At 39.0% G+C, this 13825-nt stretch overlaps 1 protein-coding gene across 4 annotated transcripts in view; it reads left to right on the plus strand.

The window, feature by feature from the left end:
- Nucleotides 1-3611: 3611 nt before the first annotated feature.
- The window catches only part of NR1H4 (nuclear receptor subfamily 1 group H member 4), a 40901-nt gene continuing 30687 nt past the window's right edge, over nucleotides 3612-13825 (plus strand). Inside the window, exons 1-2 of one of the 4 annotated variants that reach the window (XM_031553994.1) lie at nucleotides 3612-3734; nucleotides 10455-10591. In XM_031553994.1, coding sequence (XP_031409854.1) covers nucleotides 10507-10591 — 85 coding nt within the window. In that variant the 5' untranslated portion in view covers nucleotides 3612-3734; nucleotides 10455-10506. Of the gene's footprint in view, nucleotides 3735-10454; nucleotides 10592-13825 lie in introns of those variants that run through there. The other 3 variants (XM_010709449.3, XM_003202169.4, XM_010709480.3) reach the window with 3 other exon arrangements.

Raw genomic sequence — 13825 nt, forward strand, 5'->3', positions numbered from 1 at the left:
TCACTCATCACCTTTGACATTCAGTTTAGAAGAACTATTTATTAATGAAAGGGTAGTGCATTTGTTTACTGGAACAGCTCAACATTTCATAATATTTTTCTCTCTCCAAATATTTACATAAATGAAGACTAACCCTAATTGAACTCAATTACTATCTTACTGTATAACATCAAAATATCAAGAGGAAAAAAAAAAAGAAAGAATAAAGTGTATATTTACCCCAAGGCCGGTAGCAGAACTTCTTATCAGCTGATACTGTACTAACACTTTTGACTTAAAGCTGTGATTCCTCTAGTAACTTTTAAACTCGTAACCCCTAGCAGGAAAGAAGAGAATGGGGGAAAAGGATATAACATCAGTGCCTTACTTAAAATTTAAAACCAATGAGAGAATCTGATGTTGTTGAATAACCATAAAACTTATTTATAGCAAATCACATTCTGAATTCCAGTTGAAGTCAGCTAGAGGGAGGTAGACCAAGTTCCACACAGTGAAGTCCACTATCTGACAGTGTTTCTGATTCCACGTATAGTCAGCATTTCCATTGCACCAGGTCAGTTACAAGATAGTATCACATTAATTACATATGTGCTCCTGGTAGAGGACACTGGCTAACTATTAACTGTTTGCCATCAGAGAGGAATTCCCCCCTTGCTGTTATGTTTCATGAGTCTCTACTTTAAATATGTGAGTGATAAAGGCAAAATGTTGGATTACATCAGTGCAAATTATAAAATTGTTGAACAAATTCTGCTGTGTCCAGAAACCAAATAATCAGAGAGTAACTTATAACTATGTGGCTCAGATTAGTGAAATTCAAGATTTCACTAATAATTTTTTCTATAAATGAAACTGATCTTAACACTGGAGCTAATCTTCTGCCTTTGAAATACAAGAGGGAAAAGAACGATATAAAGTTACTAGAGTAAACTCACTGAAACTTTGCACCCCATTCTTTTCCTATTTTTTTGCCCGTAAAGAAGCACCCTTAGCTACTAAGATTACATAATTATCTTTCTATGATAAAACTTATTGTAAACTGGTGATAATTTTGGCCATTCTTCAAGAAATGAAATGCTTTCTTTTCATTAGACTGGTGAAGAGTGGTATTTCTGAGAGTGCCCAAGAGTATGTAATGGCCAATCCACTGAGATAGACTGTAGGTGACTTGTGTCCTCTGTGCAGCATCAATAAATATAGAGTGCTGCAAGGATGCAAGAAGAGGTGCAGGTGACTCTGTATTCAGTGGATAGACCATTATTTATAACCAAATCAGAAACTCTTTACAAGTTTTAAGCAATGGCTTTTGCGGAGGTGTGGCTTCGGTAGGCTCTTTAGAAAAGACTTTCTATCTGTGGGGAACTGGATTTGAACCATATCACTCCCACTTTTCTCCCTTGTAGATAGTCTCTTAGAATGCTATAGAAGACGTTTGATTTGCTCTAAATCCTTTCCATTCTCTTTTCATTTGCATATCAGCCACAATAAAATATGAACAGCTGGCTTGAACTAGTAATGCCACATGTCATTGCTACAGGCAACACTTCTGATCATGCAGCTTCTTTCTTGTTTTTTTTTCCAATAATGTATCAGAAATACTGATTAGTGGACAAAGCACAACTTTGCCACTTCGTCTTTTATTATTGGATGAAAATTAAAGACATTTTAACATTACAAATTCTTTGGTGAATGGAGGTATTAAATTCTGCTTCCTTCTTTTGTGAACTCTTTTCTATCTGAAGAACATCCATGCAGAGAAAAATGCTTTTGGAGGAAGAGCCTTTACTGAAGGTTTGTTTCTAGGGACTTTAAATATCAATTGAGCTGTGCCATTAAATACCTAGGACTGATCCTGCAAGGGGCTGAAAGCTGGAAGACCCAATTTAAGGTCTTCAGAATTAGTCAATAGACGAGACAAAATACAGTGTGAGACATAATATGGTATTTGTGAGATATCTTCATGCAGCTTCTGTTGCTTCACCTGGTAACTGACAAAACCCTATTAGTGGCCTCAGGTTGACTGAAGGGTTTTTTTTGCATATGTTTCCTAGGCACCACCAGAGTGTGTACTTACTGAAAATTGTCAAATGGGATGTCGGCATGTTTTGTGTGATACCACCTGCTTCCTGTGGGCAGAATTGTTTTGGAAGATTTATTGCAAGCACTGAAAATGTTGCTGAGAATTAATTTGTAAAACGGAAATCTCATCATTTACAGTGATGATGACTTCCGGAGAACCAGCGAAGACATCTGGTCTATTTATCATGCAGCCAGTGTCTGCTAAAAGAAACTGTGGGCACAAACCCCTAAAAACAGTGGTGTCCTGCAGCAGCTTTATGGCACTGATCCCATCAGAAACCTGTCAGGCCATGTGTGTTTGGCTATCAGGTGAAACTACAAGAAAAAGATCATGAGAAAGAATATTTATTACTTTTTAAAGAGAAAGACAGTTCCATTTTCCTTGACGTAAGCTGGAGGATGAATACACCTTTTCTAATTTATTTATTTTAACTTGGAGTGAAGGGAATATTGCTGTTGATAACTTCAGGACAGGCAACTGTCACCTTTCTCCCAGAAAGTGTTGTGTTTGTTGTCCAGTGCCTGTCTCCTGGAGTAGGAGGCACAGCTTGTGTGCACGCACTCTTAATCAGACAGTGCAAATATGAAAAGGAGAAGGAGAGAGAACAACTACAGTGTGGCAAACACGAACTCATTTCCCATAAGCGATGCTGCCACTTGTCCTTCCTAGCTGAAATTTGCCTCAATTCCACTGCCAAATCAACTCATCCCCAGAGGATATGTCATCAATACAGAACAAGGTATTATTACCCTCCTTATGTGGATGCCATGTTGTAACAGAACAGCCTGGCTTCGCTGCTCTTTGCTTTCAATTTCCTTACTGGGTAAGTGAGGACATAACTGTTCAAGGCTATCTTTCTGTCAGTAGTAAGAGATCAGCATCTTCATGTACACTGCACCCAAGATGTGTTTCACCATCTTCCGGGACTACATTCTTCCATTTGTGCACAAAAGGTGCAAGAAACAACTAGCTTTAAAGTTAAGGATTTCAGCTGCATTCCCAAAGTTTTATGGGATGTGCTAGAATCAAAACGATGCAGTTTGTTAGAGGATGTGCTAAATCTGGGAACTGAACTGTAGTGTCTCACGGTCCCTGGAATGCTGTAACTCATAGCCCATTCTGCTTTTTCAGTATTTGGTATCATACTCTGAAATGTGCAATTGCCCTCAAAAGTGTAAATATACCAGAAATACTTGAAAATCAGATATACGGCTTGGAATGACATCTGAACTCCTTGACTGAAAAAGGAAAGGATGCTGAGATTGTCATAAAAATATATGTGTGCAAGAAAAGTATTACAATTAGCAGTGTGGTACTATCTCTGCACTTTTTGAGCCAGCCTCCCCCACACATGAAGCCAGAGTATTAATGAGCATCTCGGATCTCTGAGCTGATGGACATGCAGGGATTCAAAATGTTTTAATACAGCCTGTGTTTAGAGAGTTTCGCAAAGAAAGAATTGTTAATGAGTAATCCTTGTCCATTAGGGCACTGAGCCAATGAGCCCAAGCTTTGATTCATTGTGTTATCACTACAGGCTTCTGCTAAACCTAAAAACAAAACAAAAATGTTCCTGTGTGAGAATCGTTAGGATACTGAACTGAGTGCAGAACTGTTTTACATCCTGCCATCCACGATATTGCAGAAAAGGACAGTAAGTAATAACTTCTTACATTGCTATATCTTGCTCTTATGTTGCACAGCATAAAAGCAATTTTCTCACCGGAATTACTTAGAGGATGTTAATGAATTCTTAGCCAATATAGAAGGAATTTTAAAAGAATAACAAGAGGAGAAGTAATTTCATCTATAAAACTGATGCAACAACAGATATTCCCCTTGGGAAAAAAAAGAAGTTGAGATCATGAAAAAAAAACGTCATGGTTGGAATTTGTCATTAGAAAGCTGACTTTAGTGTCTCTGTGTTGGTGGAAAAATGAAGCTTAACTTTGACCCTGCATCTTTCCTGAAATAACACAATCTTGTTAATTATGTGCCTCAGCTTTATGATTGCACTGATTTGTTCGCTTTTTTTTCTATTTTAAGAAATGGAAAAGAATAGGTTAATGGAAAAACAGGGAATAATCTACATAGGATAATCTAAAGTTATACTCATTTTATATAATTTCTCATTTAGACAGATTTCTGTGTAGATACCGGGTGCATCTTCTGAAGTCCAGAACTTCAGCACTTTTAACTAACATAAGCAAAAAGGGGTTTCACATTTCAAGTGACTACTGTTTAAATCTTTAAATTTAGGAAAATGTCAGTTTACTTTGAATGTTCCTGCTAGCCTCATACCTTCAAAATACTGCAAGAATGGCACACATTTGACATACATTTCTTATTTTTACTGTTGATGCTCATGTTAGAGAGAGCTCAGAGTCCCCCCTAGGCTATATGGGAGTTCAAAAACAGGATAAGAAAGAAGTCATGGCTGCTGAGACAGGAAAAAGGTGCTGGAGAAAGGAAAGTGCAAAGGAATGGTGTTCAGTTCAGCCCAGAGTCAGTCAGAAGCTGCCTCACTCTTTGAAGTCAACCTGCCTATGTTCAGAAATGGCATCAAGTCTTTTGGCAGAGCTTTCAGTTCTACTTGTGATTTGTCCCTTCAAAATAAGCTGTGTGAATATCTTGTGTTTTATCTGTGTGCTGTATCTTTTTAACTCCTTTGGTTTTGAACATCGTACTAAAACTGGACAGCCACACACAGACTAAATTTCAACCAAACGCATTTCTAAAACTTGCTCATATTGTTGCTTATGTTCTGCATCAGTTGCTGCGTAGCTGCTCATGGTGCCATGCATGCCATGATGATCTGGCAGTGAAAGGCTAGAAATGAGGAGTGTGAATCTTCCTCATGCTTTCATGTCTTTGATATACTTTAAAGTGAATAGGCAGGCTCATAGAAAGACTTTCGTAAAAGTGAGGCTTTGTGTTGAATATTCCACAAAAAGCCTATGAAGTGAGATCAAAAGCTTGTGAACTAGATGGGAATCCTTCCATTGATGTTAACAGTGTTCAGATCAGGCCATGGATTAACTGAAGCTTCTCTGAGAACTGATGGCCACATGTGTAAAGAATAGGAAAATATTACAGGGCAGAAAGAAGGAAAAGTCTTACTAATATTTGTGAAAATTTTTGCCAGTACTTTGACATAACTTCCTTGACTGAGATATTGAAATAGATACAGTCAGTCTTCTGAAGGTAATTAGAATTTTAAGGGGATTTTCTGATGATCAAACATATTTTTGCTTTAGCTGAAAGGATGAGTCTATGGTGCTTTTTACTTTCAGTGAGCCCAGTCAATTTTAACTTTAATTACTTGATAAAGAGGCTTGGTTTTGCTAACACAGAAGCCAGGGGAAGTTTTTGTATTGATGATAGAAGGCAAAGAGGCAGTTCACTGATAAGAGTACACAATAAAACTGAAACTTACACCCACATCTGTGTGCATGTGTGTGTACATACACACATTTGCATACACTCAGCAACATCTCCCATAAGAAAGCCAAATAAACATGCATGCACGTATATGTTGTTCTTTCACCGTATATATCTCAAATTTCTCAGTTAAATATCAAATGCATAACCATGTATTGACTGTTTTGATGTATGCTAAAATTGTGTAATTCAGAGCTCTTCATACATAATTGGTGAAGATAATTTCATGAAACTGAGCACATGCTTTTCTGCATATGTACTGAGCTCTCTTTTTCTTTACTGCCTTATTCTGCCCTATGAAAATAATCTCAAATAGTTTTTGAATAAACTTATTTAAAGTAATCATTTGAAACAAAGAGTTTTATTGCTTATTTCACGCTTCTTCATTTCTCTTGAGGGGCTCTTATTTTGGAGAACAGTATTGATTTCCTATGCACTTATTGCCCTTATTTCAGCTTTTCCCTCATCTGATGATTTTTTTGTTACACATCACGATGGAACATTGGTTAAGTATGGTAAGATAGTTGAGGGTTTGGATTGATAAAGAAATCTGAGTTAAGAGAGTGGTTGCTGATCCCCCTTCATAGAGATGAAGTGCCTCTAGAATCTGTGATGACATAGTTTTATGTCACCAAAACAAATAAACGTCTTATCTTAGGAAAACAAAAATTCTGTCGAGAGGTTCTGTGCACAGGTGGTGCAGATGGCTCTGTATGTCTCCCAGCCATGTCACCAGCAAGTAATGTACCTTCATATGCCTGCTGAGTGGCACTATATTGCCTGTCAGTACAATGCTTCTGAAGTTGCTCCATGAGAGTTGGAGCAAGCTGAGACCAGAGGATTAAGCTGAGAAGTGGCTAATGACATGGTAGTAAGTTATGGTAACAGCTATTTGAAAGCAGAGAAGTCTGCCTCTGGGTCTGTGTTGCTTTGTGACATTGACTTATGCTGACCTACCTGTACTATTTCCTAGAACTGAAAGAAGTGTGGAAGAAGTGGTGTTTAAATATCCCATATTGTGTAAGTGATGTAAAACTGAAAGCTGAAGATCATTAGCTGCTGCTTTTGAATTATTGATTAAATTAATTGGGTAAATCTAACAGGTTCACAGCAGGTTGTAGTTATGAGTATTCTAAAGGAAAATATAAATCAGTATTTAATGAAGAGTTTGGCATTCAGGAAAATTTACAATAGCAAAGCTACATGTAATGGAAAAATATATTTCTAGCCTTTTCAGTGGTGATCATGCCTTATATATGACAAAAATCCTAGTAAGATATGATCAATTTCTTTCATGAAATCCAGTAAATGGTCTACATCAGCTGAATATATTAAAGGAAATTATAGATAGGTAGATAGATATGCACTTACATATATTAAAAAAATGGGAACTCTAAAATCTTTATGAATATTTGACTGGAATTGAATCTCTCTAGATCAAAATTAATGTGGGAGGAGGGGTGGAGTTACAAAACTCGTAATGTCTGAGCATACAGAGAAGTTGTACCAAATATGCCACAGATTTATCACAATGAACAAAGCACTGTTAATGGCATCATTTGCGTATGTGTGTGTGTAAAGAATAACAGAGCCTAGGAACTCTGTCTTGAGTGATGTTATTTAATGATATGTTAAGAAAAGAATAATTGGATAGCCTCAAAGGAACAGTTCAAAGAGACTGTAAAAATGCAAATATCATTAGAGTTTAACATGCAACTTTCTTACCTTACATGCAGCACAGACTAGACAGATACAGGATAAATAACATACAAGCTAAGGAACTATACATGAAAATTTTAACTGTATACCAAAATACTCAGTAAATAATGCCACGGGGATCTGTCTTTAAAATGTCCTGATATAACACCCAAAATCCTCTAAGAACATGAGGTACTACACTCTGTATGAATATATAGGAATTCTCAATACCAATGCTGCTGTCAGCTATGTAGTGTTAGCTAGATTTGCTGAGGAAACATGAGGCTTAACAGTAATAACAGAACATAATCTTCAAGTTTGGTTGCAGGGTGAGAGAGAATCTTGCATGGAACTCACAGAATCACAGAATCATAGAATTGTAGGGGTTGGAAGGGACCTCTAGAGATCATCGAGACCAACCCCCTGCCAAAAGCAGGTTCCCTACACCAGGTCGCACAGGTAGGCGTCCAGGCAAGACTTGAATATCTCCAGAGAAGGAGACTCCACAACCTCCCTGGGCAGCCTGTTCCAGTGCTCCGTCACCCTCACCGTGAAGAAGTTCTTACGCACATTCGTGTGAAACTTCCTATGCTGCAGCTTATGTCTGTTTCCCCTCGTCCTGTCTCCATGTACCACTGAAAAGAGACTGGCCTCACCGCTATGGCTGCCACACCTCAGATATTTATAAACCTGGATCAGGTCCCCTCTCAGTCTTCTTTTCTCAAGGCTAAACAGACCCAGTTCACTTAGCCTTTCTTCATAGGGGAGATGCTCCAGACCCTTCATCATCTTTGTGGCCCTCCGCTGGACTCTTTCCAAGAGATCCCTGTCTTTTTTGTACTGGGGAGCCCAGAACTGGACACAGTACTCCAGATGAGGCCTTACCAGGGCAGAGTAGAGGGGGAGGATCACCTCCCTCGACCTGCTGGACACTCTCTTTTTAATGTACCCCAGAATGCCATTGGCCTTTTTGGCCACGAGGGCACACTGCTGGCTCACGGCCAACCTGTCGTCCACCAGGACACCCAGGTCCCTCTCTGCAGAGCTCCTCTCCAGCAGCTCATCCCCCAGCCTGTATTGGTGCATGCAATTATTCCTCCCTAGGTGTAAGACCCTACACTTGCTTTTGTTAAACCTCATCCAGTTTCTTACTGCCCAGCGCTCCAGCCTGTCCAGGTCTCGCTGAATGGCAGCACAGCCTTCAGGCGTGTCAGCCAATCCTCCCAACTTCGTATCATCAGCAAACTTGCTGAGGGTGGCCACTATCCCCTCATCAAGGTCATTGATGAAGATGTTGAACAAGACCGGACCCAGCACAGACCCCTAAACTGCATGGGTTGCACTCCTGTGGGCAGTAAGAAAACTACTGATGGGCTTGCATGTGTAGGCAAGGTGAAGATGTCCTATTCTTTAGCAAGAAAATTCATAGAAAACTTCAGAATTCCTCCGAAAAGGCCTCATTTTGGCATTTCTCCATGGCTTTCCATTTTTTGCATTATTATAATTTTCCAGTCCTGACTTTGCTGCTCTCCTCTCCAATTGCAGGACCCTTAGTACGGGGATGTAAGAGGAGCCCCCCCCTACAGCCTGTCATGGGAAGTTCATGAGAAAATTACTGTATTGCTGCTGACTTCCCTTAGCAACCTCAGTGGACAGCCCCTTTTCTTGAGGGGTTTTGGCAATGGAAACCTTCCCCAGTAAACGTGACACACAAGGTAGAGAAGTGGCTGGAAGAGGATGTGAACCTGCTGGGATGGTTAGGCTGGTTGCTAAGCCCCATTCCAAGATACGTGGAGTTTTTTGCTGCTGCAAAACTGCTTCTGTGCTAGATTTGAGACTGAGTGTTTACATGTTATTTGCTGCAGGACCCCAATCTGGTCTGTGACACAAGTAGCTTTTGACATTTCTGAGTAAACTGTTTAAATTATCTGTGGGCAGACATTTAAGATGCATCGGTCTAATTAGAGAGCCTCTGTTTATGTTAAGAAAGAACTTAATGAATCCTTATGGACAAATCTGAGTATAATTACACAGCGTGCTTGCTGGTCTCACAAGCTCCTTCCCAGTCTGTGGGGCTCTGAGGCCTCCTGCTGCACTCACGTTTTTGTCAGATGACTTCACTGCTGCTTGAGAAGTATGCTGAGCCCTCAATGCGTAGCAGGCCAGGCTCTAACTCTCAAGCAGCTTCAGTGAGTGGAAACACAGATTCAGGAACAGTCCCATGGGAATGAAATCAAAGAAAGAATTAAGATAGAATCTTTTTGGTGTCTGCATTGAGCCTATGAGACGTCCTGTGTGTGTTCTCCTGCTGCTGACAGTCCTGCCCCACATGTAACCTTGAGCTGTTCCATCCCACACATGAATGAGCACAACCCCATTCTTGCTCCACCCAAACTGGCCAGACTTGGGCACAGGAGACTCTTGGCATGCTTTCCCGCTGACTGTGGTGATGCTATCACCGTAGCCCCGACCTGAGCAAGAGGCACTGGTAGGCCTCTCACCTCCTAACAGCCTAGTGGTTGGAGTGGAAAGGAGAAAACCCTGTTATTTTTCTGGGTTCAGTGCTACTGGCAACCTCAGGAGGTGGCAGCTGTGTTTAATGACTAGGAAAGTCTGCCAGTGACCAGGCATAAGCATCTCTCAACCTCCCCAAGCGAGAAAGTTGTATGGCTGCTTGAGGGAGCAGGTGAGCTAGCCTGGTTTTCAGAGCAAGGATTTGCTTTCTGTTTTTGCCACCATTTGTTTTCTTTAGGCAGTAATTACTGAGGGCAAGATAAAGAACCAGTCACTTGAAATTAAACTCAAGTTTCCTGACTTGGGGTCTTCTGACTTAAACCATAAGCTTGCGCTTTCTCAGTAAGTGAAAACAAAGAAACGATGAAAGAGTGATGAAAAAAAATAATGGAAACAACTACCATTCCCTGGGAGAGGGTATGGGCAGCATTGCCCTCAGCAGCTCAGCTCAGTGCTTCAATTTGTGAATATTTGAATAAAGCTGAGCATAAACTGGTTTTAAGTGAACAGCAGAAGGATGGCAAATAAGATACAGCACAGCAAGGAAAAAACAAACAAAGTAGATGCAGCATTTTATTTGAAGGCTGAACTAGATATTGTAACTTCAATCCAAGGTTTGTTACAGTAAATACTGAAACAACCTCCTCGATCCTGCCTTGCAACAGGTACACAAAAATGAATTACTTCGTTTTAAATATTCTTCTTGGTTTATATCTTTCAGGATCTCCTTTCAAACTGTTTCTTAATTATATTCCTCCTGAACTGAAGAATAAATGGGATCTGAAATGAATTTAATAGGACATTCCCAGCTAGCTGCTGCAGATGGATTTTCTTTAGCTGAAGGTCCTCATTTATTTGGTAAGTCAATTAATTAAGGATAGTTTGGTATTTTAACTTTGCTTAGAGACCTAGAAAAAAATGCACTGAAAACAAGTCAAAGCCAAGGATATGTGGTGGACATGTGCCCACGTACTTGAATCATCAGTCCCTATGGAAAGAAGAACAAATAATGAGTCTGTAGTGTTTTGTCATTTAATTCTGCATTCTGCCATCAATGCTAACAGCAGCACTTCTATACTATTATCTATTATAACACTTCTAATACCTGAAAGGCGGGGGGGGGGGGGAAGGGAGGCAGACCTGCATATGTAGGCTGGATGTTATCTTCATGTGGGTTATTTGAACCAGGCTAAGCAAACATATTTTCAGTTAGCTTCAAATAAAAACTGCCATTTATTTGCATTGCCATACTATATGTTTTTATGATAGTAATTGCATTTAAATTAAAACTGTGACCATTAAAAACTTATGCTAATAATGTTGATGCAAAAGCAATGTATAATGCAGCTTGCAAAAATCCATCCTTGTTCCTCTTCCAGTAGTTTTTTTTCCAAGGATAAACACAGTCTTGTTAATGAATGAAGAATTTTTGGTCAGTATCTTATGGCCTTGGGGAAGCTGTCTTCTGCTCAGGGGAAAAAAAAAACTAAATAGAGAGAGAATAAGACAATTTTAATCCTTCCTTTTGGCAGCATAGAGGACTTTTGTTGAGAGTCATGATACATTCATAGCTTCACACATAATACTGATCCTATAGAAAGCTACAGAACTTCAGAAATTTCCTTTCCAAATAAGACCAAAATTTTGTCTTTTTGAGTGGTGGAAAACACTGCAATCATTTTGGTTTCTTCTATCTGAAACAAGAATAGCATTTTGGGCACAGAGGGACATGGAGCCACTCCTGCTCATAGAGCACATAGAATCTGGGAGCATCTCCATGAATCAGGCCACCGCCAGCAACACAACCCCATACAACTAGTCCAAAGTACTATCGCTAAAGATAAACACAAACATTTCACTACTGTGTGTTATTGTGCTATTTTCCTTTCCCTAGATTTGGTGGTTTTGTGGTTTTTTGTTTTGTTTTTGTTACTTTTTTTTTAATGGAAGAAATACTTTAGCGGATGAAATGTTTTGCCAATAGTTTAAAAAAAAGTATATGTAAAATTATTCAAACACTTCAGGCCATAATACTTAAAGAAGAGGATGACATCCAAATTCTGGACACTCAATTTTATATTCATTCATTCCTTTAAATCTCCTGACAATTTGTGCTACTTCAGATTTTTTTTCCTCATTTTTCCTCTAACAATTACTTTTTTGCTAGTTATTTTTCAAGAGGATCAGGTAGCTTCAAAACACAAGAAAGTATGTTAAAGACTTTTCCTCCACACTGAAATCACATTCAGAAAACTTCAGGTCTTGGAATTGTGTCTCCCATTATAGATATAGATATAGAGCTTAGGGCTAAGGAGATTTAATTCAAACTGGCATTTCAGTAACAGAAAGAAATAATCTATTTTATGGGGCTCAATTATGGGTCCCATTAAAAAAGAGACTTAGCATTCCTGTTGTTTCACCTAAGCTGACTTCCAGCTCTTTATGATCACTTGGTCCTATTTCGTGCGTTGTCACTCGACTAAGTCTCAGTACTGAGTTATTCCTAAGTTTGATGTCTTCTGCTCTTAGAGCCCCCCAAAATTAGAAATAATATGCAGCCAGTTCCATGCAACAAGTTACTCATTGTGAAGATACGGATCTATCTATTCAAGACTCTTGTAGCAATTTGCTTCGTCTCTGAGTTTTGTATTTGTAAGCTACTTGCATCTGGCATTCTGTTTTAGCAAGTAGAGACTTGTGTACCCAAGGAAATAGGAAGCAAATTTTTCTCTTAAATGACATCTTTAGAATATACATTTCTTAAAGGAGTTCTCACACATTACAGCTTTGATGTAATATAAATGAGAAACTGCTGACTTATAAACATCAGCCTTTATAAATAGCCTCATTTTTCAAAGATATGCACTCACAGTCTGGAAAAAGGAATCCTTGAAAGTGTATTTTCTTCTGATAATGCTTCACTGAAACTTACAAATGAGTGTTTGTAGATCTTCACAACTAAGTGCCTCTCTGAACATCAGCACTGGGTCCAGGTCTTTCAGAAGTGAGGCTGTAAATCCTGGCTTGCTGGTGCTGTGAGCCTCATCACCATGGTAATTCCAAGGGTGCTGCCCCTTTCTACCCTCGACACTTATAGTCACAATAGATTTCAGAACATCATAAAGGAAAAAGGGTTTTCTGCCTTTCAGGAGTTGAAAATTTTACATTGCTATTTTAACAGAGTATGCCTATGGTAAATTGTCTCTTCATGTCTTCAGAGATGGCTTTAAGAGATATTTCATTTCTGTCATTATGAACCTCTGGAAAGAGGACTCAAAACAGGAAAGAGAAAGCAGGAAGCTCTTTGACCACAGCAAAAGTGGGTACCTCTCTCTTCCATCTTCTGACAAACCTGCTTCTATTTTCCTACCTCACTACTCACTGTGATTTAGAAACTTTGTAGATCTCTTTAGAGAAAACATCTATTTGAATAAGTGGCCAAAACCAGCTACATAAAATGCACTCTATATAGCACCTGCATTGTAAGATTAACTTTTTCTTCCTTGCAGCTCTGCTTTTCACAGTGAGGGAAAGGGACTCCTAATGACAAGAAATCCCTGGGGTGCCTGAGCTTGCATGGCACTTGTCCTTCTAAGATGGTTCTCTTCCTCAGATAAACTGTTCTTATTTCACAAGTCCCTCTGAGTCAATTAGGGCCAGCTGTGTGAAGACTGGCCCAACTTCTCAACCTGAACTTAGAGAATGTGACAAATCATAGGCAGCAGACTTTATCACAATAGCCCTATTCTATTTTCTGTCAGCACACCTTACATAGAGGTCATTCATATGCAAGATGTCAAGTGTGAGAATACAGCTGACACATAAATTGGTCACATATATTGATTTTTAAAATTTCTTGTAATGTAGTATCAAAACATAACAAGGCAAGAAATGTTTTCCTAATTTTGCATACCCCTATTGGAGAAGAGTACTGTAAGGTGAAAAAATGTTTTTTAAATCTGCATTTGACAAAACAATGAAAATGCCATTGGAAAGTATTTTATGCATAGAACAGTACCTAAAATAAACTAAAGAGGCTCATTCAATTTTAGATAATTTTTTTTTTGTTATGCCCATCTCCTTTTTTCTCCT

Source organism: Meleagris gallopavo, chromosome 1 (genome assembly GCF_000146605.3).
Source record: "Meleagris gallopavo isolate NT-WF06-2002-E0010 breed Aviagen turkey brand Nicholas breeding stock chromosome 1, Turkey_5.1, whole genome shotgun sequence".
NCBI classification, from domain to species: Eukaryota; Metazoa; Chordata; class Aves; order Galliformes; family Phasianidae; genus Meleagris; species Meleagris gallopavo.